Source organism: Pezoporus flaviventris, unplaced genomic scaffold (assembly GCF_033815535.1).
Source record: "Pezoporus flaviventris isolate CSIRO_AGI_PZ_B2104156 unplaced genomic scaffold, CSIRO_AGI_Pfla_v1 ptg000066l, whole genome shotgun sequence".
NCBI classification, from domain to species: Eukaryota; Metazoa; Chordata; class Aves; order Psittaciformes; family Psittacidae; genus Pezoporus; species Pezoporus flaviventris.
Window position 1 is genome coordinate 22,345,653 of NW_026892614.1, and position 26,054 is coordinate 22,371,706.

General features: G+C 43.8%; 1 protein-coding gene across 1 annotated transcript in view; it reads left to right on the plus strand.

Moving 5' to 3' along the window:
• Positions 1 to 855: 855 nt before the first annotated feature.
• Positions 856 to 26,054, plus strand: part of PPP1R14C (protein phosphatase 1 regulatory inhibitor subunit 14C) — a 54,124-nt gene continuing 28,925 nt past the window's right edge. The window contains exon 1 of the mRNA XM_061471528.1: positions 856 to 1,222. Within this exon, the coding sequence (XP_061327512.1) occupies positions 944 to 1,222 (279 nt within the window). The 5' untranslated portion in view covers positions 856 to 943. The remainder of the gene's footprint in view (positions 1,223 to 26,054) is intronic.

Here is a 26,054-nt window from a genome sequence, read left to right on the forward strand (position 1 = left end):
CGTGCAGGTGATGGTCTCCACAGCTGTACCCAAGCTTTGGGACACCAGGCACTTCCATTTGGGATACTGGGCACTTCCAGTTGCAGATGTGCATTCGCATGGCTTCTGCCACTTCTCACAGGCAAACTATTTACTAACAGGGACGGTTCCAGTCCCCAAACCAGCATCTGTGTGATGCTGGCTGGTTATTTGCAGTCATAGGCATATTTTGGTGACTGTGATGGACTGCTGGTGATATCAGTCAGTGCCTCCTGAGGGACACAAGGCTGCTGAAAACACTAGCGCTAACTGGTGCGTCTTAGAAGCGCAGCCATCTCCAAATGGCTAATTGTTGCACTAACTGCTGACAGTACGAAATACTTGCTTTCTATTTGGCTTCACCTCCCTGAAATCATTCGCCCCCCTCCTCCTAACAGAAGAAAACGATCGCATTCCTCTCTTTAACGCTGCAGATATACAATATTTATAAATGCCGTGATGATGAGGCAATACCACCCTTCATTAACGAGAAAAAAACCATCAGCCACCCAGAACGCCGGCGTCCCTGGGCAGCTCCCGGGGACCGCCCTGCCGAGGGCACATGCAGCTCCTACAGCAGCGGAGCAGCCGCACCGGGGTGCCCAGTGGCTCCGCTGCCGGCACCGCGGCTCCCCCGGGGTACCACACACTCGGAGCCGCTCTGCCGGTGTTGAGGGGCGGGCCGTGCAGTGCAGCGTGGAACCGAACCGAGCCGAGCCGTGCCGTGCCGTGCCGCCCCTCAGCTGTCCCCGCCCTCTGCCGGTCTGAGCCCAGCCCTCCCGGCGGCGGGGCGGGCTGCGCCGCTGTGCCATGCGAGGCTTTAAACGGCAGGTGCGGGGGAGAGAAGCAGAGGCGCAAGCGGCGGCTGCAGCGGCCCGGCGGTAGGGCGCCTTTCGGCTCGGCGGGAGCCGCGGCGAAGCGGAGCATGTCGGTGGCGACCGGGGGCAGCGAGACGGCGGCAGCAGCAGCGGGCGGCGGCGGCGGGAACCGCGTTTTCTTCCAGAGCCCCCGCGGCGGCGGCGGGAGCGGCGGCTCCTCCGGTGGCTCCTCCCGGGAGGACTCGGTGTCGGCGGTGGTGCAGGTCCAGCAGCGGCGCCACCAGCAGGGGAAAGTCACGGTGAAATACGATCGGAAAGAGCTGCGGAAGCGGCTGGTGCTGGAGGAGTGGATCGTGGAGCAGCTGGGGCAGCTCTACGGCTGCGAGGTGCGGGGCAGAGATAGAGTAGCCGGTCGCCAGCGCGGCTGCTGCTCCCACAGCCCGCCCTGCCCGCCGCTGCACCCCTTGTCCCCGGCATCCTCCTGCCGCCTCGGGCCGCGCTTCGGCCGCGGGCAGGGGAGGGCTGCCGCTGCCACCTCCAAATGACATTCTCGAGCCGCCGCCCCTCGCCTCCGCCGTGCCCAACGGGGGAACGTGTTCCCTGTCCGGCAGAAAGGGTGACCCCGTCACCCCCGAGGTGAACGGGACGGGACCGCCCTTGAGGGCCGGCTGCGGCAGGGCCGGGGGTGCAGGCGGTGCCGGGCTCCGGGGGTGGTGCTTGGGCGGGAGCCGCGGGCCCCCGGCAGGGCGGGCAGGGGCGCGGCGGCTCCTTCCCTGGGATGGGAGCGGTCGATCCCCGTTAGCAGCGAGCTGGCCCTGCGCCGGGCCAGGGGGGAGAGCGGGGTGCGGGGAACAAGGCGAGGGAAGGTGGAGGAGGAGGCAGCCGCGAAGCGGCGGCGGCTGCTGCGAAGGATGGACCCCGGTGCGGGTACGGCCACCGTTATATCGTGGTTCTGTGTTACCCTCGGCCCCAGAAGCGGGGTGGGTAGTAGCCAGGAAATTACAGTTTGAGGATGAAAATGGAAAACACTGGGGGTCTGTGTGTTTAATTTGTAGGTATCAAGCCTGTTTTTCTTCACTCTGGGCAAAAAAAAGCGTTTCCAGTTGAACCGGAGGATTTTTCAAGTTTATTCGAAGGCACAGTAACTGTTCTATATAGACATGACAGTGTTGTAAAGTAGAGGGAGTACCAGTACTTTGTTAAAGCTTCATTAGAAATGCAGACCTTCTAGTTTCCAGGGGATCCTACCTCGAGTATTTACAGTTATAAAGGATCAAAGCATCTAAACTGGGGTTCACCGGTAGTTTTTCCCATCAGTAGCCTAATTTGCTTTTATTAATGACTTTTGAAGTGAGTGTGCATTTTGCAGGGAGTATCTCCGGAGCCAGCATCTCACCCCAGGGTGCCCAGCTGCTCCGGAGCTGGGAAGGCAAGAGCTTGACAGTCCCGGAGGTGTGGATCTGAGGGCCTAAATAATCAGGCCTGAATATCTAACACATACATAATACAAATGCTTAAAGAAACTTATGTCAAAACCAGTTTATCAGAAGCTTGTTAGAGGGACACATAAAAAATGTGCATGTGATAAGTTAAACCTCCTTTAACTATTCACATCCATCAACCAAAGGAAGGAAAGATACAAATGGAAACTGGTTAAAAATAAGCAGTTGTTACTCTTGGTCTCTTTCCTCCCCAGCCTCATGATTACTTAGTCCATGTAGCCCATAGGCTGCAAGGTTTTCTCTAAGATCAGAAGTACTTGTGGCTGTTTGCATGAACTGATGGTTTTGTGTCTGCACAAGCTGATAATGTGGTTAGTATCTGGCCTACTGGATCTGTTGCCTCTCACTTGACTCCCGTTGTTCAAAATCACCAGGCCTGTTTGGGGTGTGTGCTGGGTGCTCTTGGTTTACAGAATAATGTAATACATGGGACCAAACTGAGGTTCAGAGGAGCTATTGCTGTTCTTCATGGGATTCAAATAACTGTCTCGCTGGAGGAAAAAATCCTTTCAGTTTTTGCCTTACTGTGGTTGCCACGTCCAACTGAAATAGAAGGATGCCACCCTATTAAGATGGGGACCTTATATGGCTGCATAAAAAGACAGTTTGGTTTCTGAGGTGACTTTTAGGGGGGAAATGGTTTGACATGTCAGATTAAAATGTTTCTGGCTTTGAAGGTTGAGGGCAAAATGTGTAAGTCTTCATTGCTGTTATGCATGAACTCTATCCAGTGTCAGCATGGATGACAGTAGTGAAAAGGTCAAGCAATTCATATGCTATCAGAATAAAGTTGAAGGTGCATGATGAGTGTAGTGATTAGAGACAATAGCAGTTTAATGCAAGATGCTTTGCTTCAATCTGCTTGAATTACATTTAGGCTTACAGATGTAGCTCTCAGCCTGAAACTTAATCACCTATGCAGACAGTTAATAACCTTGTCTGAAGGCAGGTTGGGGGGTGTGTGTGTGTTGAGAATTGCTTGCTTTGATTTCCATGGGAGATCTGCCACAGCTTCTTGATACGATGCCACTTAAGTTCTGAAACAATCTGAAATCTTCCAGAATGTCAGAAATGGCCATCAAATTGCTAATTCTGGAAGAGCTAACTAGTGTTAGTGTTTCATTGCTGTTCTCATTTGGAGCTCTGTTTCTAAGGAGCAACTTGCTTCATTCCTGGGAAGAGCAGGAATAAATAGAGGGCATTTGCAGTGCGGTACATTGAAAGTCTGCAAGAAGACCTGGGTGTTTCCTTGTGGAACTGCATAAAAGTAGTGCTTGCTCACTGTTTTCCATTTAAACTATGTTTTCTATTAAATTATGCTAAGGTTCATCAGTAAGTGGGTACTTGCAGAAAGATTCCCTTTATCCACATCTAAACATGTATTCATAGCCTGTTATGTGCTTGCAAGTTAGGTCAGCTATAAGCCTGTTTTGGCTTGATGACAAGGTTGGGAAATACACAGACAGGTTGGATTGTGTTTATTTTCTAGTGGATCTTGTCTTTAGCAGTACACTTTTAGTTTTAAAAATTGGACACCAAGCAGGATAATAATGGTGGGGAAGTCATTTAGAAGGAGCTCTTTGAGACTATTTTTAATGCTGACCGCAGATCTGCACTACAAAGATCAGCATTAGAAAGGTTGTTTTCACATGGTGCAGACTTCAGGGATAAAAACAAGCCTGAATGGTAAAGGGTTTCTGAGATGGAAAACTTTAGTAGAACCAGAGACACTTAAGTAGAATTTGTTTGGCACCAGAATGGGTCAGGCTGATGTACTTGGGTCAAGTGCTTCAGGTGAGTGTCAGTCTGGCTCTTTACTCCTGGAGCTGCTTTATTTAAAAAATAAAGTTTATAACCTGCTTTTCTTTTTCTGGTTTCTATGAATGCTGGAACTGAAATTGTGGTCACCAGTTGGTTTATTGGAAATGCAGTGCCTTAATTGCAGGACTTGACCCAACTTTGGTGTTGACCTTTGCTAGGTATCTTGTTTCTAAAAAGCAGTTTTTCCACAGATGCTTCATGTTTTGGTCTAAGTCCATTATTGGTTAAGAATTGCTAAATAATGCTGCACAGAACAACTTACATCATCACTATTCATTCCCTAATGGTTTGCAACTTGTAGTTCAGCATGAAAGTGATGACAGTCTAGTTTTCCAGATGTATGATCTGTGTTGTGTGCACCTGCCAAAATCGAACAACTTTGTATAGGACAAAAAGAGGCCAGTGCATTTGTCCCCAGAAACCATTCACCCTCGGAGGTGAATTACTGTGCTCAGGGGTCCTGTCTGCTCGCAATTACAGCATTTGCTATAACTGGCAGAATGCTGATGGAATGAGTACATTGAGAGCAGACAGATTTTTGCACAGCATTAGTAAACAAGGAAGAAAGATTTTTGCTTCTGCAATGGGTTTGATGAGTGTTTTTCAACATGGAGACTTGCATGTACAAATCAAATGAACCCTTAGGCTTTGCACTCCAAAAGTTGAGTATAAGACTTAGCTTTAATAGGAGATACTGCTGAGCTTAGTTGAGTAATCAGCTATTTTATTAGAGTGTGTCTACTCATGTGTGGAAATCTGTACTTGGCAAAGGATACGATGTTGATCTGGCAGTAACAGGGCATTATGTTCAAGCTTATCTCTCTTCCATTCCAGTGCAAAATACCCTGCAATTCTGTTCCAAAATTCAGCATACAAGGAAATACAGCTAGAAGAGCTGCCCATAAAAGCCCCTCAAGCATTTCCTCTTAGAGTAGAAAGCCATGGCAGACTGAGAGATGTCTTGTGTCTCTTCCACCTCCTGAGTGGCATGAAGGTCTGAAATGGATAAAGGATTTAATGGTGGCAGGGCCAATCTTTGGCCATTAGTTTCAAAAATCAAAAAAGGTATGGTGGGTTATGGGAGCGAGGGGAGCGATTTGACTTGATCCTGCATGGATTGAGCTCCCGTTCCCTGGGTGCTCTGTGACCGCAGTGCTGGAGAACCTTCTCTTTGGCCATCTTCCTGAAGCTGCTGGGATATGCTAGCACTGACAGCTGGTCCCTAATACAGCATCAGAGAGTCTGTTGGTCTGTATGCACTTCAGTTTGAACTGGCTGGTGCTAGACAGGAGAAGGCAAAAGGAAGGCTCTAATCTAGGCTGGAGGAAGAGAACACTAAAGTAAAACTTCCTAGCTTTCCCCTCCTGCTGCACAAATGTTTTGGCTGCAGTGGTAAAGCTAGTGGGAAGGTGTAAAAGATGGTCGGAGAGTTGTGGGGAAGGTGAGCTGTCTGTTTTTGTCAGGCTTTTTGAGAAGGATGGGGTTTTGCTAGAGGAGTTCTAGTCACTGTGTTTAAAGCCCAAGGGTAGCTGCCTTGACTGTATTTTCAAAGTATTTTTCCAATGCTGAGTCTTCGCCGCAGACTGATGTGTATTGGTGGTCTACCAAGAGCAGTGCTGCACATGCTGAATAATGGCTGCACAGCACCTTGGTTCCTCTCTGCATTTGCGTCCAAACAGGCATGTCTTGTGACTTGGTACACTCAGTTGCAGCTGTTTCTCTCCCTGCTGTTTGGGACTGTATTTATATGGGGCACTGACCTTCCATGCCGTATGGGCCACCTTCTGCACCGCACCAGTGCAGGGGTCAGTGGTTCTGCATGCCCCACAGAGCCTGTCTATCTGAGGCAGTTGCCATGGTTACCAGTGATCTGGTTTGCTCTGGGTATTGGAATAATGCTGAATAAAATGGTGCAAGGACTTCAGGGCCAAATGCTTCCTCCCCGCACCCCACACATCCCAGCCTTTCCAAAACAGCCTGGTCAGCATGCCACAAAGTGATGTGGACCTGATGGTATGATCAGGTACTGCTTATTCCTCAGGCGAAGGTGAGGTAATGCTTGAAATTCGTTATTCATTTCTCAGAAAGGCCTTTGGTAAGGAGATCCACTGAGTAAAATGCTACCAAAACAAACTTTTGCTGACTGTCTGACTCTTTGAATAGACTTCCTCTAACTTGGGCTAAGATCTAACAATGACAGTTGCACACGGCCTCCTTTCTAAATGGATTAAAAGTGGAAAGAGAGTGAGAGGGGTCTGAGAATTAGAAAGTGACACTCCTTAAAAGGATGCAGGTCAGTAGGAAATGTAATAAAGGATTTCCTTCTTCCGGAAATTGTCTGTTATATTCTAGATCCATTGGAGTGAAGTACTTGGAGGTCCATTAAATTGATTAGAAATGTATGTGGATCATTTCTTTTGAACAACTATTACAGATGTCAGATCTCCGTGCTGCACAGCATGAACTTTGGAGTATTTGCTTGAAGGCAGTGTAATATACCCAGTTGAAGGGTTGCTCTGATCAGAGACCCTACAAAGGACACGGGCAACACTGGTGTAGCAAAGGCTTTTTATATCACGTAGCAATCACAATAAAGCATCTGAATCCCAGAAGCAGCAAATAGGAAGCCCAAAACGGCATGTAAAATGCATGCTGTTATTTTCACAGAAGGAGTAGGTTTAGGTACTTGCGAGGGTGCCAAGCACCCGATGGCGGTGAGGCCAGAGCCTTTTGTCTCTAAGTGTGCTGCTTAAACTCTTATCTTAGATTCTAAAGATCCTAATCTAGTAGGAAATGTACTGCCATTCAGCTGTTTTCCTCCTTTTTTAAATGCAAAATTTGCACTACATCTCAAAGGAATTAAAAAGAAATTCAGCAAGGCCAAGTGCAAGGTCCTGCACATGGATCAGAGCAGTCTCAGGTGAATACAGGCTGGGCAGAGAAAGGCTGAAGAGCAGCCCTGAGGAGAAGGGCTTGCAGGTGTTTGTTGACTAGAAGCTCAACATGAGTGTGTGCTTGCAGCCCAGAAAGCCATCTGAATGCTGATCTGCATCAAAAGTAGTGACCAGCAGGTTGAGGGAGGTGATTCTCCTGCTTTACTCTGCTCCTGCAGTAGTACTTCATTCAGCTCGAGCCTTGAGCACAAGAGGGATGTAGACCTGTTGGAGTGAGTTCAGAAGAGGGCCATAAAGATGGTCAGAGGGTTGGAGCACCTCTACTATGGAGACGGGCTGAGAGCTGGGCTTGTTCAGCCTGGAGAAGAGAAGGCTTCCAGTACGTAAAGGGGGACTACAAGAAAGCTAGAGAGGATCTTTTTACAAGGGTGTGTTGTGACAGGACAAGGGGGAATTGCTTCAAGCTGAAAAAGGGCAGATTTAGATTAGATATTTGGAAAAAATTGTTTAGTGTGAGGGTTGTGAGGCACTGGAACAGGTTGTGGCTGCCCAGTCCCTAGAAGTGTTCAAGGCCAGGTTGGATGTGGGGCTTTGAGCCGCAGTCTGGTCCTGCTCGTGGGAGTGGTTGGAGCTGAATAGTCTTTAAGACGCCTTCCAACCCAAACCATTCTGTTATTCTAAGAAAATTATTTTTTTCTTACTTGAGTTTTGTATGGCCTGGACATAATCTCTGCACTGGTTGTGCTTGGTTTTTCTGTATTAAGTAGCAGCAATATTCTTGACTGGTAACTTAGAAGCTTTGCAGCATAAATCTTTATTTTCCGTCAGCTATTCCATAGCAAATCTTTTGTCCTTTCCCCCTCCATTCAAGATTCAACTGGTCTCCGCTAAAGCGGTAGGTGTGGTTGTTTTATAACAAGGCAAAGAAATAATTGATTGCTTACATCACTTAGATTTTTATAATTGTACTTCTTATAAACAGTAGCTTCCAACCGTTGTGGCTGCAAAGGCTCTTCTGCCTTTAGGCAAATTGCTTTACTTGGAGTCAGTGCTTGATTATCCAGAGTAACAAGGGAGGGGAGGGGGTGGAAGAGAGAGCATGGACACAGTGGGGGAAAAAACCACAGGATAATACAAATCAGTTGTAAACTATGCTGCAAATCATGCAGTGAATACACAGCTGAAGGAGGAAGAGGGGGAATCGGTAATTAATCTGCCCCTTTTTCCCCACTCAAGTTCATCACACAAACTCATCTACATTGCTTTTGGACTTGAATCTAGCTTGGATGTGTCTGTACTCGTAGTACAATTAAACTACAACATGGATGATCTATCCACGGAGAGCTGGGAGCTGGTTATATTGTGCTTTGTTGAAGATGCTGGGCTGACGTGCACTGCTAGTCCCTTGTTCCCTGTGTTCTGACAGAGTGGGATCTCTCCCATTATCTTTGTAGCTTTGCATTAGCTGATCTAAACTCTGCTATAGAAGCAAATGCCTGAAACAAAAATAGCCCTGTTTAAATGAGGAAAATACGTATTTCATGGCACACCTGCCTGTTCTTAAAAGGCATAGGGGATGTTTCTAAATAGGTATTGTTTCTAAATATGTTCTACATGAAGTAAGACTTTATTTTACAAGTAGTGTGATAGTTTAGTCTCATGACAACCTTAAACTATTTTTCTATTCATTCATGCCTTGCAACGGGTTGCTGAACTGATTGCATTCTTGTAGTTCTCATTTTAGATTAGCTTATGTCTGGCCACTTGAAAGGTATTTTACTTGGCCCCAGATCCAACAAAAAAACCCCGAACAAAACCCTGAACAATTTTGTTGTGTGTAAAGCGGTTGTCTGAGAGTACAGGAGATGCTGATGAAAAAAATAAGCTATCCCATCTCTAACCTGATTCAGTCTGAATTATGCTCACCTTGTCTCTTGTCACCACAAGTGATAAAACAGTGGCAGCAACATCAATCCATTCTTCCAGCAGCCCTGTGTCTTGCCTGCAGTATAAGAAAGCCAAGTTCTCATTTTTCCCTTCCCTTTTTATTTCCCTTCCCTACATCTAAGTCCAGAAACTTCTATTTGACAGCAGAAATTGAGTAGGTTAGACATGGCCATCCATCTGTGTCACCTCAACGTTTGGCTGCCTGTCATAAAACATTGGCAATTCCTTTTGCTGTCCCCTCATGTGACACATGGAGTTATGGAAGTCAAGATTTCTAGAAGTTACTAATGTTGGAGAAGGGGGGATAAAATCTTAATTGTATGCAGTCCATGCAGCAGCAATATGACTATTTCAAAGGTAGAATAAATTTAGTCTGTTAAAGATCTTTTTCTTGGAACAAGGAATCATTTGGGTAGAGATACGCACTGAAACAAATCAAATCTTCTTTGAAGTGATAAGTATTTAATTCTGAGGATCCTAGCAGAACTGTTACTCCTTTTTTTTTTTTCCCCCCCCCTTAGGGAGCATGATACCTATTCTAGGAACGAGTTCAACATGGTACCTTAAACTGTTTTCATGGAACACCCAGAGCACAGCCCCAGAAGGCATCTTGTATCTTTTCAGTATTTATCAGTAGCACAAATCCAGTGGATCTAACCTGAGACAAAAATCATAAGATGTACTGTAGGTCTTTAATAATTAGAATGCTGGTAGCTTAATGCAGTGTAATACTGTTCAGCATGTAGAGCAAAGCTGGTACAAAAGATAGCATTAACTTAGTGGCCTAATGGTAAGGAGTAAGTAAGTACGTAAGCTTGTGCAGTGGCATGAGTCTGCTGCAGTGGAAGGTCACGCTTCCAGTGGCGACTGAGAAGAGCTCACCATTCTGAGTGTGCTGCCAACAAGAGGATCACACATGTCAGTCCTGTGTGTTGGACTTCATAAATGCAAATGATGGCACAATCAATGCCTAATGAATATCATCTTACCAGACTGTCTTAATAGGATTAATTTCCAGAATACAGATTTGGGAAGAATCTCCTAGGTCATAGGGCCTGCTTTCTCATTTGCAGATAAGCTCTTTGCGTTTGATATAATTTTGATTTTTAATGGGGTAACTCAGTTATATGATGTTTCTTTCCACATTATTTTATAGATTTAAATATACCTTTTAAATCTTTTAGACACTAGGCTCTTTTCCACCCCCTTCATAAAATATATGAAGACATAGACAAAAGACTAATGTTTGCTTGGGATGGAATTGTCTGGATTTGCACCTTGGAATGGACATTAAATAGATTGTAAGTGTACTTTACTGCCTGTCCTTACTCTGGGCACCGTCGGGCTCAAGTGATGACCACAGTAGAGAGGCAGAAGTATCAAGACAGCGATTCTGCTGCAGGTCACTTATTACCTGTCTTTTGAGTAGATGTCTCCAGACTCTGGGAGAAATATGCTCACTAATATTTCATGGAAGTAATTTATCAGTCCTTGGAAAATATAATGTTAGCTGCTGTCAGATGTCTGAATCTAACTTCTTTTAGCCCTTGAATGATAACTTCTTTGAGGTACATATATAAATTAACTCTACTGTAGTACAAATTATTTGTTCTACTTTAGGTGACTGATATGTCACTGACACATTTACTTTAAACATAAAGAATGCTTTACATTTTAAAAGATAATACATGAAGCATACTGCATTTTTTGTCAGAAAGGAAATCCATATGTTCTGGAATAAATTCTTGCGTCTCTCTGTTTTTGTTACCCTGGTAGTTACGCCATTTTGGGCTTACTGTCAAAATTTGTATTCTTGTTTCAGGCGCACTGAGGTAAAACTGGTTAGTCTTATTTCTAAGAAAGTTAATAAAACTCCCTAAATTTGGATTATGGTTGAATTTCTCCTCTTAACATTGAGAGCTGATTCCCCTCTGAGTGGAGAAACAAGTGTGGGGAGGAGCGCTTGTGGGAGCTAACTCACTGGCAGTCAGAAACATCTCTCCTCTTACTTCACCTGTCATCGTTGTGATAGTTTACTAGTCTGCTTAGCTAAAGACTTAATTGACTTGCTTATAGGTATTCAGCTGCTATTTGCTTATCAAGACCAAACTCTTAGAAGATTTGCTTTAGTGTCTTGAATTTATTTTGATAACCAAAGAATGTACTTGTACAAGGAAGCAAGATAGTAGTCCTGCACTTCATAATCTGGAGGCTGTCTTGTCTCGGGTTGCTTGTCTCGGGCTGCTTGTCTTGGGCTACTTCTGTGAAAGTAAACACTTAAACAACCTCTCCCTTTTGTTGTCTTTTTCAGTCGGTCTCTGAACAGTTTTTTCCAGGTCCTTTGTTGTTTTTTTTTTTTTAAAGCTTATATGAAACTTCACCTTAAAATAGGTGCTGTAATTGATATTACAATTGTTAGGTCTTACTCTGGGTTAGCAGTTTGCAGTGCACTTGAATGTAGCAAGTGGAAGGAGGCAGGACTGTGAACCAAAGTATGCTTTCGGGAATTTGACAGAAGCAGGACTGGAATCAAACAGGGTCCCATACAGTCTTTAGCTCCCTTCTTCCATGGTTTGTTGACCTTGGTGGGGTAGTCACAGCAGATTATCCCACTTCGTACACCTGGAGCTGTTTGTTGAATTAATTTTAAAGATCCTTCAGGCACTCTTCTATCTTTCAGAGTCCAGGGGCTTGCCTGGGGAGCGAAGTGGTGTCGCTGGCCCCTGGGGAAGAGGAGTGTCCGCTTTAAAGCGTGTTAGAACTCCTGCTGATGTTTCTTGACACCAGTGGAACAGAGCCAAAATGCATTGACTGCCAGTCCCTGGCCTGCCTGCTGCTCAAAATTAGTGTTTTGGGGAGGGAGAGGGCTAGGAGTGAACACTGTTAACACTGTGTAGAGCACACTGCTTATGCCCAGGCACCACTTGAAGAAATGAGTTACTACAAACCATGGGAAGCTTTGCAGGTCTTTTACAGACTGAGTTTCTTCAACAAGTTTATTACATTGCTCTTAGATTCTGCAGGATGCAAGGGTATTTGTTTTGGTACTACTGAATAAAACATTCCCTGCCACCCCCAGAAGGCAGACTTCTTGTCTCCCATGTCAAATCTGACAGGACCTGATACTTCTGACTAAAGAAATATTGGCATTTGAAAACTGTCTCATATTCCAACCAATAACCCGCTAATTGGCTGGTAAGGCAAAAATGCAGTGAGAAGACCGTGAGTGTATCAGATGCTTGATGTACCCATACTGTAGGACTTTTATTGCGGACATCAATTTACACACAGCTTCTCAGCATAGAAAAATCAATACTGGAGAGTAACTGATTATTTTTACAGGGCTGCTGAAGCTGAGAGCCATTTAGAGGCCTCACTATAGCATGTGCTCTTTCCTTGTGTTCTTTCAAGGGATCTGATAGAGTAATTAATCCTTGAAGTGCCCCAGGAGGCAAGCCTACTTAATTGTGCTGCTGTTTAGCCTAAATTCCCAGAGTGCAGAGGGCCTAGTGTTGATCCTGTTTGGTCAAAATGTTTCCTTAAAGTGCGTTCCTTGAGTCTTTTTTACCTCCACTACTAAAAGAAAGCAATCAATCTGTCGAATTCGACCTAGCATGGAGTGTCCTTAGTGATCAGGGTCATGATAGGAGTGTGTGGCACCATCATGGTGTGAGTGAAGGAGAAAACTGCTGATGAATCTCAGGGCTCTTCTGAGGTGCTAGATTGGCACTTAAGATCTTAAGCTAGTGTTGTATAAGTTTCCGTTTCCCTTTCAGTAAAGAATAATCTTTCCAGAGGCCAGAAAGTCAATTCCAAGCATATGTGCTTTCCACGTAAAGCTGAATTGACGTGGAAATGCAGGGATAAGATGTGGTAATCTATAACTGCAGAAAATGCCCTGTTAGTTCCTCCCATGTTGTCTTAACTGTGAAGTTCAGAGCGCAGTCAAACTTTGCTTCCATGTAGTGCAGCCTGCACTAGGGATGTCCTGTGACTGCTGTGGAAAGTCATTCCACTGATGTAATCCTCAAAGTACCTGGTGGCTTAACTTCTGTGCCTCTCAAGGATGACTGTGTAACGGTGATTTAGTGTACAACATGTATTTGCTAATACCAAGCTATTTCTGCCCTGTGTGAAAGTGGGTGATGACAAAAACCATGATGTGTCCTTCCTATCTGCTTGGAGTGTTTCGTTTAACAGAAGTGACAACCAAGCATGGACTTAGCGTGTCCTATTTTTATGTTGAGAATACAAGGCATTTGCTTTGGAGATAGCACTTGATTTTTAACAAATGTCTTGCTGAGGTTGGATCCATGTCATGGGTATGGTTAGGAAGTACTGAATGCTTCTCTCTTCTTCTGCTCAGTGTAGCTTGTGATCAATGCCTCTTCTTCACTTAGCAATTTCACACTCTAGTGAATCCTTTAGGCTTTTGTAGAGATGCACAAATTACACAACAATTCCTTAACCAGCATGTTATGGATATTTTTGGATGAGCTGAAGTTATTTTGACAGTTCAGTTTTATAAACAATAAAATCCCAATGTTAGTCCTAAAGAAGGCTAAATGAAGTCTAAACCTTAGTCTGGCTGAACTCTGTGCTTACTAATGACCCTGCAGTTGCAGACTGCAAGATTCTTTCCTTTCTCTGGATAATAAGCAGAGGTGTTCATTTTTTTTAATTAACATTATGGCTGAATGGAGTGCCTGATGTGCTGTATTACTGGCAGTTCTTTTTGAGGAAACGAGTGCTTTGATGTCCTAAAATATTTTCCTTTTAATTGTATCTTATCACCAATTGATTTTATTCTATGGTGTGATAAAGACAATAGAAAGCTGTGGCCATCGTTACAGGGGATTGACTTTTATTATCAAAGTTAATGACACCATGAGGTGTGGAGTTATCAAAATTCAGAATCTCGTGGAATTTAGTCTTGTATTTCTTGTGGTGCTTGTTTTCCATGATCTAGTAGCAATGGCATAAATCCCAGAAAACCTGCTGCTCTACCTTGGGTCTTGCCCACACCTCCACCTGCTGGCTGCATCCCTGTTCTACTGCCTGTGGCTCTATGGTAATTTACCCTGTTAGGATGCATACCACAAGACACATCTCCTGCCTTGAGAACTGCTCTGGAATTTCAGTGCTTGAGAGGATGGAGTAGTTGGGAACTTTTGGAAACCCTTGTCCTAGAAAATGCAAAAGTTGCAGTTGTTAATAGGGCTCTCAGGAGGTAGGAATTTTCGCACCCTTCCTCCGCTTACTTCTCCACTGGCAGCAAGTGGAGATCAAGTTCTGTACTGTCTTAAACACTGTGTCTTTAACTAGTGGAGAACAAATGCTCCTCCTCTCTAGAGCTTGCTTCTGTCCATCTCTATAGTAGGTGGTAGAAGGGTATCCACTGGTTCTGAACCAATGGGAAGTGTTGGGTCATTAGGGCCAGGTGGGAAGGGGAAAATGGAAAGTGAGTGGACCTGGAGAGGCAGAAGTAAGGTAGAGATGATAGAATGCATGTACACAGAGCTTATGGTATGTTGCCTGTTTGTCTCTGTTTTTCCGTGTTATGTCTTTCATTAGTGTGTACTTTTTATCTAGGTATGTGTGTACATGTCTCCTTGCCTAAACTCTGCTGGCTTGCTTCAGCAGCAGGAATATGGGCAGTAGAAGATGCCAGTTTGATAAATGTAAGTAATTAGTCAGTAGTCTGCTTTCTTCCTGTGCCCACAAGTTCCTGATCCAGCTTGTGCCTTTCTGTCCCAAATGTTTCAAAAGTTTCTAAAGACCTTGTCCAGTGTTTATAGTAACTTGTGCACTGTATCTGGGCAAGTGTCTTCAGGGGCACTTGTGTAGTTGCCATCTCGCTCAAGCCTATCGTCAGTGGGTGATTGTAAATGGCTTTTCCTTAGACTTTCCTGGGCTGACAGTTATCTTGTAAGACACATTGTTTACAGCCACAAGGAGTTTCTCATGCAACAGGAGCTACCAGGTGCAAATGTCTGAGGTACAGGCTACAGAAAAAATGAAATAATAGACAGTATTGAGCTGATGATTTGCTCTTTGTGCCTCTTAGAGGCATGTTATATGACACATTTTTAATAGGAGCAATTTTCTACTCACTGAGCCTGGTTTAACACTTAGCTAATTTTAGTAGTCCAGCTATGGTACAAACGGTGTTTGAGACTAATGTTGAAAGACCATCAATTTTTTTGACCTGTTCACCCTGTCAATGGCATTTGCTGTTATTCCAGACTACCTCTATTTTCTCATCCTTCTGACTGAAAAAGAAAGAAAATCTTTACAAAAAGCCAAAACCTGAGCTATACATGCAATTATTTCCACAGTGCTGAACAGGAGCTCTAGGGCTGTGCTTCCGAAACACTGCAGGAGACTGGCAGGCAGTGCCTTGAAAAAGCATGTTGCTTCCCTTCTCATTTTCACAGCTGCAGTGTTAAGCATAAAAGCGGTGAAGGTAGAGTATGTCTGACTCTGTCCTCCCACACTGGCTTGTTTTTCATGTTGACTGCATCCTGTATGACTGTTTCTTTTAGGGAATCCAGGTTTTTATTTTATTTTATTTTATTTTATTTTATTTTATTTTATTTTATTTTATTTTATTTTATTTTTTTTTTTTTTATTTTTTTTATTTTTTATTTATTTTTTCCTTTTCAAGCAGTCAGTTGTCAAATCGGTATGAGTAAAGTCACATTAAAACTTAAACTTAGCCTGGGAATTTCTTGCCCCAAAAGACAAAATACACAGACAAGAAGGGATGCCATCCGTGAGCTAGCAAAGGCTGGCTCACAGAGGAGCTGTATGCAGGGCTGTTAGCTCTCAGATCTGCTGCTGTAGATGAAGTCTTTGCTTGCTGTTGCTCTTCCCTTCTCCTTACCATGCAGCAAGCAGAGTCTGTGTGTTATAGGAGGGGAATTAACATATGCAGAGATATGCCCATTTGGCATTACTCTGCCTTAATCTGTGAGATGCTGCAGGTAATAAAGCATGGAGTGGAAGTTGGGGGAAAAGGGATCATGATCTCTTCTCTGCTCTTTTCTAATTTATGAACCCTCCCCTCTTAAATCTTGTAATGCTCAGTGTGGAGCAGTAGTGGTGCTGAAGCAGACTTCTGATCAAAATATGGCTGTAGACCATTGATACTGCTGATGAGGCTGGACAGCAGCAAAGGAGGGAAAACCCAAGCATCCTTCAGAAAGGAGGAAGTTCACAGAATCATAGAATTGTTTAGGTTGGAAAAGACTTTTAAGATCAGAGCCCAACCATTAACTCAGCACTGCCAAGTCCACCACTAAACCATGTCCATAAGCACCACATCTGCATGTCTTATTTTGAATACCTCCAGGGAGGGCCCCAGAGCTGAACACAGTATTTGAGCTGTGGCCTCACCATGTTGAGTACTGGGGGATGATCACTGCCCTGGCCCTGCTGGCCACTATTTTTGATACAGGCCAGGATGCTGTTGCTGTGCAGGATGTATTTCTTGCTTGAGGTCAGCTGGGGATGCCTCTGCTGCTGTCTGCAAAAATAGTATTTGGAGAGAGATGCTGCTTTTCAGTGTCTGTTTTATGCAGTGTCTCGCAGTGCTGTGCAGGGCTCAGGCACAATGTGCTGCTGTTGCACCTCTGTCATGCGAGTTGCCTGGGCAGCGCCTGGCAGCCAGGTTCTTTCCCACTTGGGATGCTGAGAGCAGGCCCAGGAGCACAGGGGCAGCCCAGCCCTGGGAATATTCCCAGGCACTGGCCAGAGCCAGGCTGAGATGTGGGCTCAGCTAAGCCAAACCCATGTCCAGGCAGGGCTGTGGGGAGCTGGAGACTGGCCCTGCTGTGGCATCACTGGGGCAGGGATTGGTGGCTGTGGGGGGGCTTACATGAGGTAGTGGGCCAGGCCTCTCAGCCCTGGCACTCAAGTGAGTCTGATTTTGGGACTGGCTCACCCGTAAGCAAAGCTTATTTTAAGATACATTCTTCTAAAAGCCTTTAATCCTGGGCATTTCTTAAAGCTTTCAGGGGAGTTTTCACCTTGTGGGGAGAGCTACAGGTCTGGAAAATAGGCTGTAATGGGGGTGGGGGGGGGGGTGGTGGAGTTGTGCTGATGCGTGTGTCGGAGTCTGAGTGAAGATGTGGCTGCAGACCCAGCTGTGTTGTCATAACCAGAGTGGCCATGTGGACCATGATAAGGTATGTGTCATACTGTTAACTCAGTTTTTATGTGAAGACTCATTTTTGAAGCACCTTTGTTCAGCCATGAAAACCAGTTAAATGTCAACTTCTTGAGCGACATTTCTTATCTTAATTTCCTTATATTACAGCAGTTTGATATGCTGAAAGATTCTGCTTGCCACAGACGCTAGGTGCTGAGGATGAAATAGCCGTACAAGGCAGATCAGAGAAGGGAGAGGAGGAGCAGGTTAAACCCAGACCCACAAACACTCTGTGTAGGGACTGCAGTCCTGTTGGAAGCTTGGGGCTGGCTGGAAGTGTCAGAAGGAGGAAAGATGGTAAGAGCCTGAGTACTGTTTCTTATCCATTATTGCTACGGAAGTTGGCAGTTCAAACTCCCCTCCTATCACTTTGTCATGGAAGTGCAGTGTCAGATAACACATGATGAAAGGAAGTACAGGAGCTGGTGACTTTTCTGATTGCATCTTCATAGTGTTCAGAGTATTGCCTGACCTGCAGAGGCTTCTGCAAAAATTCATGTAGCTAAGGGAAAAATGATTAAACTCATTGGATAATAGTTTCTTTGCAGCAGCCGGTCTTGGCTGCTGTTGTGTTAATGGTTGCCTTAAAACTATCCGCAGCCTAATGGCAGCTATGAAAACAGAAACTTGTGCTGCTCATCCTGTTCATCTCCAAAAAGATAAACATTTCCAATCCTAATGATCCATTTAACTGCCATTATTAAGCACACCTCAAGAAAAGTTATATGCAATTAAAAAGGGAGAAGCCTGTTAATGTAATATTGAGGCTGTGTTATTCAAGACAGCAAAGCACCTGGAGGTCAGATTTTTAAAAGTGAGGTTAGTTTTAATTTGACTCTCGCATAATTTTATTCTTCCCATTTCCCAGATAAATATTTACATTGTTTTAATTCTGAAGCACAGTCAGTCTCAAGTGCTCAAAGGTTAATGGGCAAAGCTTCAGAGCTAAGGGCTAGCTAAGTATTTCTTCCACGTCAGAAATGGAAACAATCCCTTTATGACTTCCCAACGTCACACGCATACTTCACAGCAAGATCTTACTCCAAGACTGTTGGACTCATTCATCTAGTTTAACTGCAGGATTATCTTCATTCGCTGTCTGTAATTCCTGTTTCCTAAATATGGCTCTCTTCACTTGTTTCAAGAGCAGACTTCCTTGTGAACTGTAAACTTCTGAAAGCCCTGGGTAGCAGTCTTGTAGTGTACAAATGAGTTTGGTGTTCAGCTGTCATGTTTCTTCTGTGTGCTAGGTAGCCTGTCATGTAAAACACAGTCCACCTGCTCTACACCTGGATAACCTGGGCTCCCAGACCTGCTCTCTAAGCAGCATGCATCACTGTGTACCTAGGCACTTTGGTCCCATATGTCTGTTGCTAGGACTGCTGGTGTCTTATTGCCGTAGTTTCTTTGCTGCAGTAAACTGAGCTGCTCTTGATTTCCCGATGAATTGTGGGGCCTTGTCTGTCCCTGGAGCATGTTTTGAGGGGGAAGGGAGGAAGATATTGTGGGAAAGCATCAAATGAATGAAATTGCTTTAGGGCTGCAATCAAACAGTGGAAGATCAAATCATCAAAAGGTGGAAGAGAACCAGCCCACAAGTAAGCAGTGGTGGGGTTTTTGCCTGTAGCTCCAAATAGACCAGGGTGGCTGAGAGTGGAGTTCTTGAGTGCATGGTGGACTACTTGTGTGGGTAGAAGCTCATTAGCAGCAATGCATGAGTAAAGGCCAAGTCTGCCTTGCTACTAAACAAAGTGCTAAAAGAAGACCAGACTATCTTCTTATGAATAATAATAAAAGAAAAGAAAAAAATCAAATAAGACAGATACCATTGCCTTGGCTGCTGGAGCAATATGAAGATGCTTTGATGTAGAACTTTGGCCCAGTGCTCAAAAGAACTCTTATCACCTGAGCTAGATTGCCAGGTTGAACATGTGTACAGCATAAGCCACCAAGCTCTGTTTACCAAGGGATGAGTAACTTAAATTTACCCTCTTGGCTTGTTCCTCTGAGTTCTCCTTGTAGATTGGAAGCTCACCCAGCTGTTATTTCTCCTGTGGCACTATCTGAAATATTTCAGGATTTCATGTGAATGTTCCCTATTTGAGTGCATACATTATGGATTCTCTTCAATTCTAAAAAATAGTTCATTTTTTTTTTCTGTGTGTACTTTTTGTTTGTCAAGAACAGCAACAAGTAGTGACCTAAAAGTTAACCTGCTTTCCTTACTGTCTTTGTAAGTAGCGATCCAGAGCTACATCTAAAACCACAGCAGGAAATGAGTTCTGGTCTGTGTAGAAACTAGGTGAAATGTATATCCTAATTCTTCTAATTAAGTGCATAATTGTTTAATTCCTTTGGATTGGAAAATGGTTTTGCAAGTTTGTGTATTTTGGTTTTGAATATTTTTGTTTTACATAGAATCTTGTGACTTGGCTTGTCTTTATTCAGTGGTAGATGCCAAAGGCATTATATGAAGGATCTCCAGCACTTTAAAGTGGAATGCACTTAAGAGTACTCTTGGCACAGCTCATCTCCAGCTTACAGCTGTAGGTAATGGGGATTTTAAAGGAATATTGGATATGTTAACTTTTAGTGAGTGTCAGTGGCTTCTGCCTCCTTTTAAGTCTCTATCCCACAGACCAGTTAAAAAGCTTGGGTTAGACTCTTTCCTGGTCATAAAAGCTCTCTGGATTCCTGTATTCTGCTGTGCTGAAATGACCAGGTAATGGCTGCTGTGCCTGTTTCATATTCAGTAGACTTTATCCTGTGAACTCATTAGGAAGGTGTCACTGCCTATTATGAAGGTAGGATTACTAGGGTCCTGACTCCTGTGTTTGACACCAAATGTGCAGAACTGGACCCTTTATGCTTTATCTAAGCTGCTTGCCCGTGGGAGGAATATGGGTACAGTGTGCTTCACACGTACCTTCTACAAGCTGTGAAGATGGTTTTGAGGGGATTACTCAGTCTCCTCTTACAAACCATCTGGGTTTGAAAGAATTTGAGGAGGATTAAAAGTAACTATTTGGTAGCTTTGGGCAATAATGAAAAAGTGGGATCCTTAAACAGTGTCTGGATGTAACTACTTTAGAAACATCTCAATGTTCTTCTTTGTTTTCAGAAGATACTTCTTCTTCCCCCAGTCCTTTAAGTTGTTTTTGAGCTACCAGATTAGAGACCTCTTAAATGGCATCCAAGGTCTCTGTTACAGAAGGGAGTCAGACATTTCTTAAACTGTTGCTCTGACAGTGAAGTTCGGTAAAGAGGGTCATGCAGGGGTGGAAAGTGTGGTTGCTGCTGTTCCTGGTGGAATTTGTAACGTCTAATCATGTGCTCATTCTGGAGATGTTCTGAAAGTGGTGAGGTGAATCTCAAACTCTGCTTTCACTGGCCATTTGAATGATTAAGAAAGCTAGCACCAAGTGAAGACCAGTGGGAAGGAGCAGATGACACCACCTTGAGTGGACTGGTATGACCCTGTGCCAGCCAGTGCCTCTTCTGAGATAGGCTGAGAATGCTTTGGCTTGGTTTGCTGGAGCAAAGCTTGACTTTGGAGATTACATATGCGTGCAGGCCAGCTCCCCTTAGTTGGAAGAAAAAGTCAGTTCAGGAGGTTGGATTCAGGCATGCTCACTCTCCTTGACCAGCTCTTGGAAAAACACTAGTATTTCTTTAGCATTTGAGGGTGTCAGACTACTCATCTAAACTTTAAATTTGAAAGTGGGTATTTTATTATTAGCTGTAGCCTGAAGTGATTTTCAGAATCCACCTGTTGCTTTGATTATACTGACTCTTTTCTTGTTTTGCTTCCTTGTCTGTTGATAAGAGAAAATAATAAATAAATGTGCATTCTGTGCAGCTTGTGGCTAATGTGGTATGCTAATGTGTTTTTAGATTATAAAAAAAAAAAGAGCATTTTAAAGAAACCTGGTAGCATAGGTTGGACAAAGGGCAATTGCATGCAATTGTGATGCTGCATGGGAAGTCTTCTAAAGCTCAAGCCTTTAATTTGGGTGAAAAAAAAAAGGTTTGGGGGCTACCTGCGCACTGATTCACCACTACTGGTTTTAAGAGGGTCCTTTTCTAATGCAGAAAGTCTTCTGGCCTGTGCTACAAGGTACTTAAAAGCTGAGTGTTTATGGGCATAAACACTTTTTCCAAGCTCAGAACAGCTTGCTGAACCATCCAAATACAAATCCTGAAAGCTGCTTCTCTGGACAGTACCAGGTTGGACTGCCACTGGAAAGGGGTTGGTTGTATTTTAAAGGCAGCGAGTGTATTTGTTTATATTTTGAAGCTAAAATGGAAAACTAAAAGTGTTTTGCAGAAAATTGGTATGTGTGTGTCTTCTGCTGTGCTAACTTGTATAACACTAGCTTGAAATTGGCCAGGGGGATAATGATGTTGTAGCATGACAGTAACTGTAGAATTTAACTGCCTATTTTCACAAACCTTAGAGACCCCCTGAGTATCTTCATCGAAGGAAAGGCCTTCATCCTTTATTAGATGGTAGTGAATCTACACAGGTAAGCTGTTATAGCATCCTGTATATTCTTAGTAAGGGAAGAACTGTATCTAGGCACCTGAGAGTCAAGACATGAATTACAGGAAACCTGTGTTTCCTTAGCGATAGTGCTCTGTAACTTGTGTCATTGTTTCTGCTCTGTGTAAGAGCATACATGAGGAATCCAACCACGAATGTGGTAGGTAGCCCTCTTTTGAGTGTCTTCTGTGTTGATCTCCAACAGGCAAGATGCTAGTCATAGCAGGTCATAGCATCATCTTTTCTTTTTTTTGTCTTTTTAGTTTATGGGAGAGGGTGTTCACTTTGAAGTGGATGTTGTCCTAAAGAAATATAGTAGTTAGCAATAAGTCGGACTTTGATGTGAAACTTATTTTCAAGCTATTAGTCATCCCCTGAATCTACTCTGTTGGTGTGCCATTTCCTTAGCAAAGGGTGTCACTGACACTTTGTGTGCCACTGTGTAAAATAACGAACAAAAGAGCAAAGCAATCCACCTCAAAATACACCCCCAGACCACAGTGGCCCTGTATGTTATTGTGGGAGCTAGGTGAACACTTGTTCCTATCTACAAGAAATCTTGTGGAAGTCAGCTCTTTTGGGATGTATTGGATATGGTTTGTGCTGTAAGCTATTTTGATGACTGAAATCTTTTAAAGCGGGGAAACAGCAGAGATACGAAACGGGAGCAGCATGGAGCTTTGTCTCTTATCTTTTTTTCCCAGGGAGGGAAAGGGAGTGCCCGACTTTGATCTTGTTCCCTTCCTTCCACCTGCTTCTGCATGCATGTTCATGCAGTTTCATGTCTGACAACTTGATTATAGTCTCTGGTGTTCCTGGAATATCTTCCATTTGAGAAAATCTGTAGGTGGAAATGAAAACAGGCCTGTGAGAATATGGAAGAGTAGAGATTGTAGGAATTTTCCTCGTGAACATTTTTTTGTCCAGGCTGATCTCTTGCAAGGAGCTCAAATCTTAGACTTTGGATGTTTGTAGGTAGTCAGTTAAAAATAACTTGATTGGTTAACACAATATTGTACTTTGATTTCAAAGTTCCTTTGAACTGGCTGTTCTCTGTTATAGACAGACTAAAGATGTGCAGGAGTGCTTCTGGATTAATTTTGATGGTGTCAGTGCTGTACTGTGACTGTGAGATTAGCCTCAATAGAGCTTTTTGTCCCTAGAATGGAAGTAGGCTGCTGAAAAGATTTGGTTTATATGCAGGTGTTCTGCATGCCTTGGTCATCTGAGAAGGAGCTCCACTGAAGGACTTTATTTTGGATTCCTTGGAGTTAGTTCCTCATCTGTGGTTATGGGATAATGATGTTATGTTTCTTACACATTCTTCACTGTCACCGAAAGACTCTCAATTTGAATGTATATGCTAAGTACAGTGTGTCAGTGAGAACACTGCTGTCCTTTACATACTACAACTTTGAGTTGTAACATTTGAAATGCTTGAAATTTTCTTTTCCTGCATTTCCAATCCTCTCTTTGATTTCAGAAGTAATGTGAGAAGAATGCAAAATAGTCAGCTCTTTGACTAAGGTGTGCTAATGGGAAAAAGCTAATTTATACTCAGATTGTATTACTTCCTTTTCTTGGTATCTGGAAGTAGAAAATTTCTACAAAAAAAGCACTACGGAACTATATTGAGTAAACAGATTAAAACCTGTCCAAGTTAAATGTTTAACTTGAGGCAGGCTAGGTTTGGTTTTTTTTTCGATTTTGGGTTTGATTTTTTTTTTTTTAGTAAATTACATTTATTGGGTGGTCAAAGTGGCTGGTTGATAGTGCCCATATTTAGAACTTTTGATGTGTTTCATTTGGTCTGGCATAAAAAGTTTGGTCTTACAGTGTAACAGATGGAAAAATGAAATGACATTAATTGTGATTTGTATCATGTCTCTTTTGGCAGAGCAGTGTGAGTAACACAATCAGCCAGGCTTTAAGACAGTCTGTCCTTAGTCTCATGTCCTGACTCAACCTTTGCTAAGGTATACTGGTTAACTTTATCTAGATCTCAAGAAGGCATTGGCTTCAGCTCTCCTGGACCATGATAATGCTCTATGTTGCCTTCAGGATCAAAAACAGCAGCAGTGAACTTCAGCTATAACAGGAGGGTACAGGTCTTCTGTGCAGATAATAGATACCATTAGTAAGATTAATTTGCCTTGAGACAGACAGACCTCTGTGCTGTAATTGCTTGATGCTTCCTTTAGTCTCCTGTTGTTTACTGCAGATGGGTAATAGACATAGAAAATTCCAACTTGGTAGAAAAAACAAAACTTTTGTATCTTTGTGATCAAAAAATCACTTTTGTATCTTTGCTTTAAAGTGTTGCCCAACACAAACAGTTCTGGTCAGATAAAGGTTTCATTCTGGAAGATGGCAGCTCTTGAGTTAGAAAGTTGAGTTGTATGAGTGTTTCCATACTAAGTAACTTCATGTGCATGTGATCAGCATGTTTGTTTGAGAGCAGGGAAGATGACGAAAGGAAAACACTAACTTCCAAGTACTTCCGAGATGCAAGATAGTGGAAGGGAAGTGAAACTCACAGGAATGAGTAGCTGAAAGGTGAAACAGGTAAATCCTTGAATGGTTCCTTGAAAGTCTTCTAGAAGCTAGAAACTAGCCAGTGTTGTCCAGAAGGACAACCCATGCTGTTACAGCCTCACCTGATGCTTGCTCAAGCTGGTGTGGCTCCTCGCTATAAATATATTATTAGCTGTGTTCAAGATAGTGAAATTCTGAGTCCATGTTACACAAATCTTGAGATAATTTAGACAAAGCTGATCCCTCTCAGCTCCTCAGCTTCTCTTGCCAGCAGCTTCTGAATGATGGCAGTGAACTTATGATCAAAATAACTTTGGCTGTTGCAGGAGCTTTTGTAAGAGCAAGCAACTTAAAATTAGAGCCCTTCTGTGATAGGCACTTAGTTACAAACACAAATGAGAGATAGTACTGCTTGAAAAATACGGTGCTGAGGTGTCCAGTGATGGTGATTGTAATGCACCCAAGTGAGCTGGCGTGGGATCCATCCATGCTAAAGATGAGGGCCATTTTTGACCCAGAAAAGGTTCTGGGTGGCAGAAGTTTTGACTAACAATATTTCACTTGTGAACACAAAGGTGGCTTTCTAGGAATTCAAGAACTTGCCTTTCATGAGCTTGCAGAGGCAGGAGTGTGAGCTCACTGGACACCCTCTCAAGATCTAGTGAAGCTTTTCAGATTGTTAAGAGAGACTTTCAATTACGGTAAATATAAATGTTAAAATGCTTTAAGAAATGGCATCGTCAAAACAACTTCTAACTACAGTATTTTTGTGATGCTATTCCATGTTTTATGGGGCCTGGAAAACATGTTTAAGCTTCTTTCCTCATGGGGTTTACAGAGAACTGGGCTCAAAACTGAAATCCTAAGCAAACTTTAGCTACTTTAGGTAGATATAGTGCTAAAGCAGAAGGCATGTCTTGTGCTTAGTCATTATATGGTCACGGAGTGGTACACATAGAATCATAGAATAGTTAGGGTTGGAAGGGACCTTAAGGTCATCTAGTGCCAACTCCCCTGCCATGGGCAGGGACACCTCACACTAAACCATCTCACCCAAGGCTCTGTCCAACCTGGCCTTGAACACCACCAGCTATGGAGCATTCACAACTCCCCTGGGCAACCCATTCCAGTGCCTCACCGCTCTTACAGTAAAGAACTTCTTCCTTATGTCCAATCTAAACTTCCCCTGTTTAAGTTTGAACCCATTACCCCTTGTCCTGTCACTACAGTCCCTAATGAAGAGTCCCTCCCCAGCATCCCTATAGGCCCCCTTCAGATACTGGAAGGCTGCTATGAGGTCTCCATGCAGCCGTCTCTTCTCCAGGCTGAACAGCCCCAACTTTCTCAGCCTATCTTCATAGGGGAGGTGCTCCAGTCCCTTGATCATCCTCATGGCCCTCCTCTGGACTTGCTCCAACAGTTCCATGTCCTTTTTATGTTGAGGACACCAGAACTGCACACAATACTCTAAGTGAGGTTTCATAAGAGCAGAGTAGAGGGGCAGGATCACCTCCTTCGACCTGCTGGTCATGCTCCTTTTGATGCAGCCCAGGATACGGTTGGCTTTCTGGGCTGCAAGCGCACACTGAAGCCAGCTCATGTTCATTTTCTCATTGACCAACACCCCCAAGTCCTTCTCCGCAGGGCTGCTCTGAATCTCATCTCTGCCCAACCTGTAGCTGTGCCTGGGATTGCTCCGACCCAGGTGTAGGACCTTGCACTTGGCATGGTTAAACTTCATGAGGTTGGCATCAGCCCATCTCA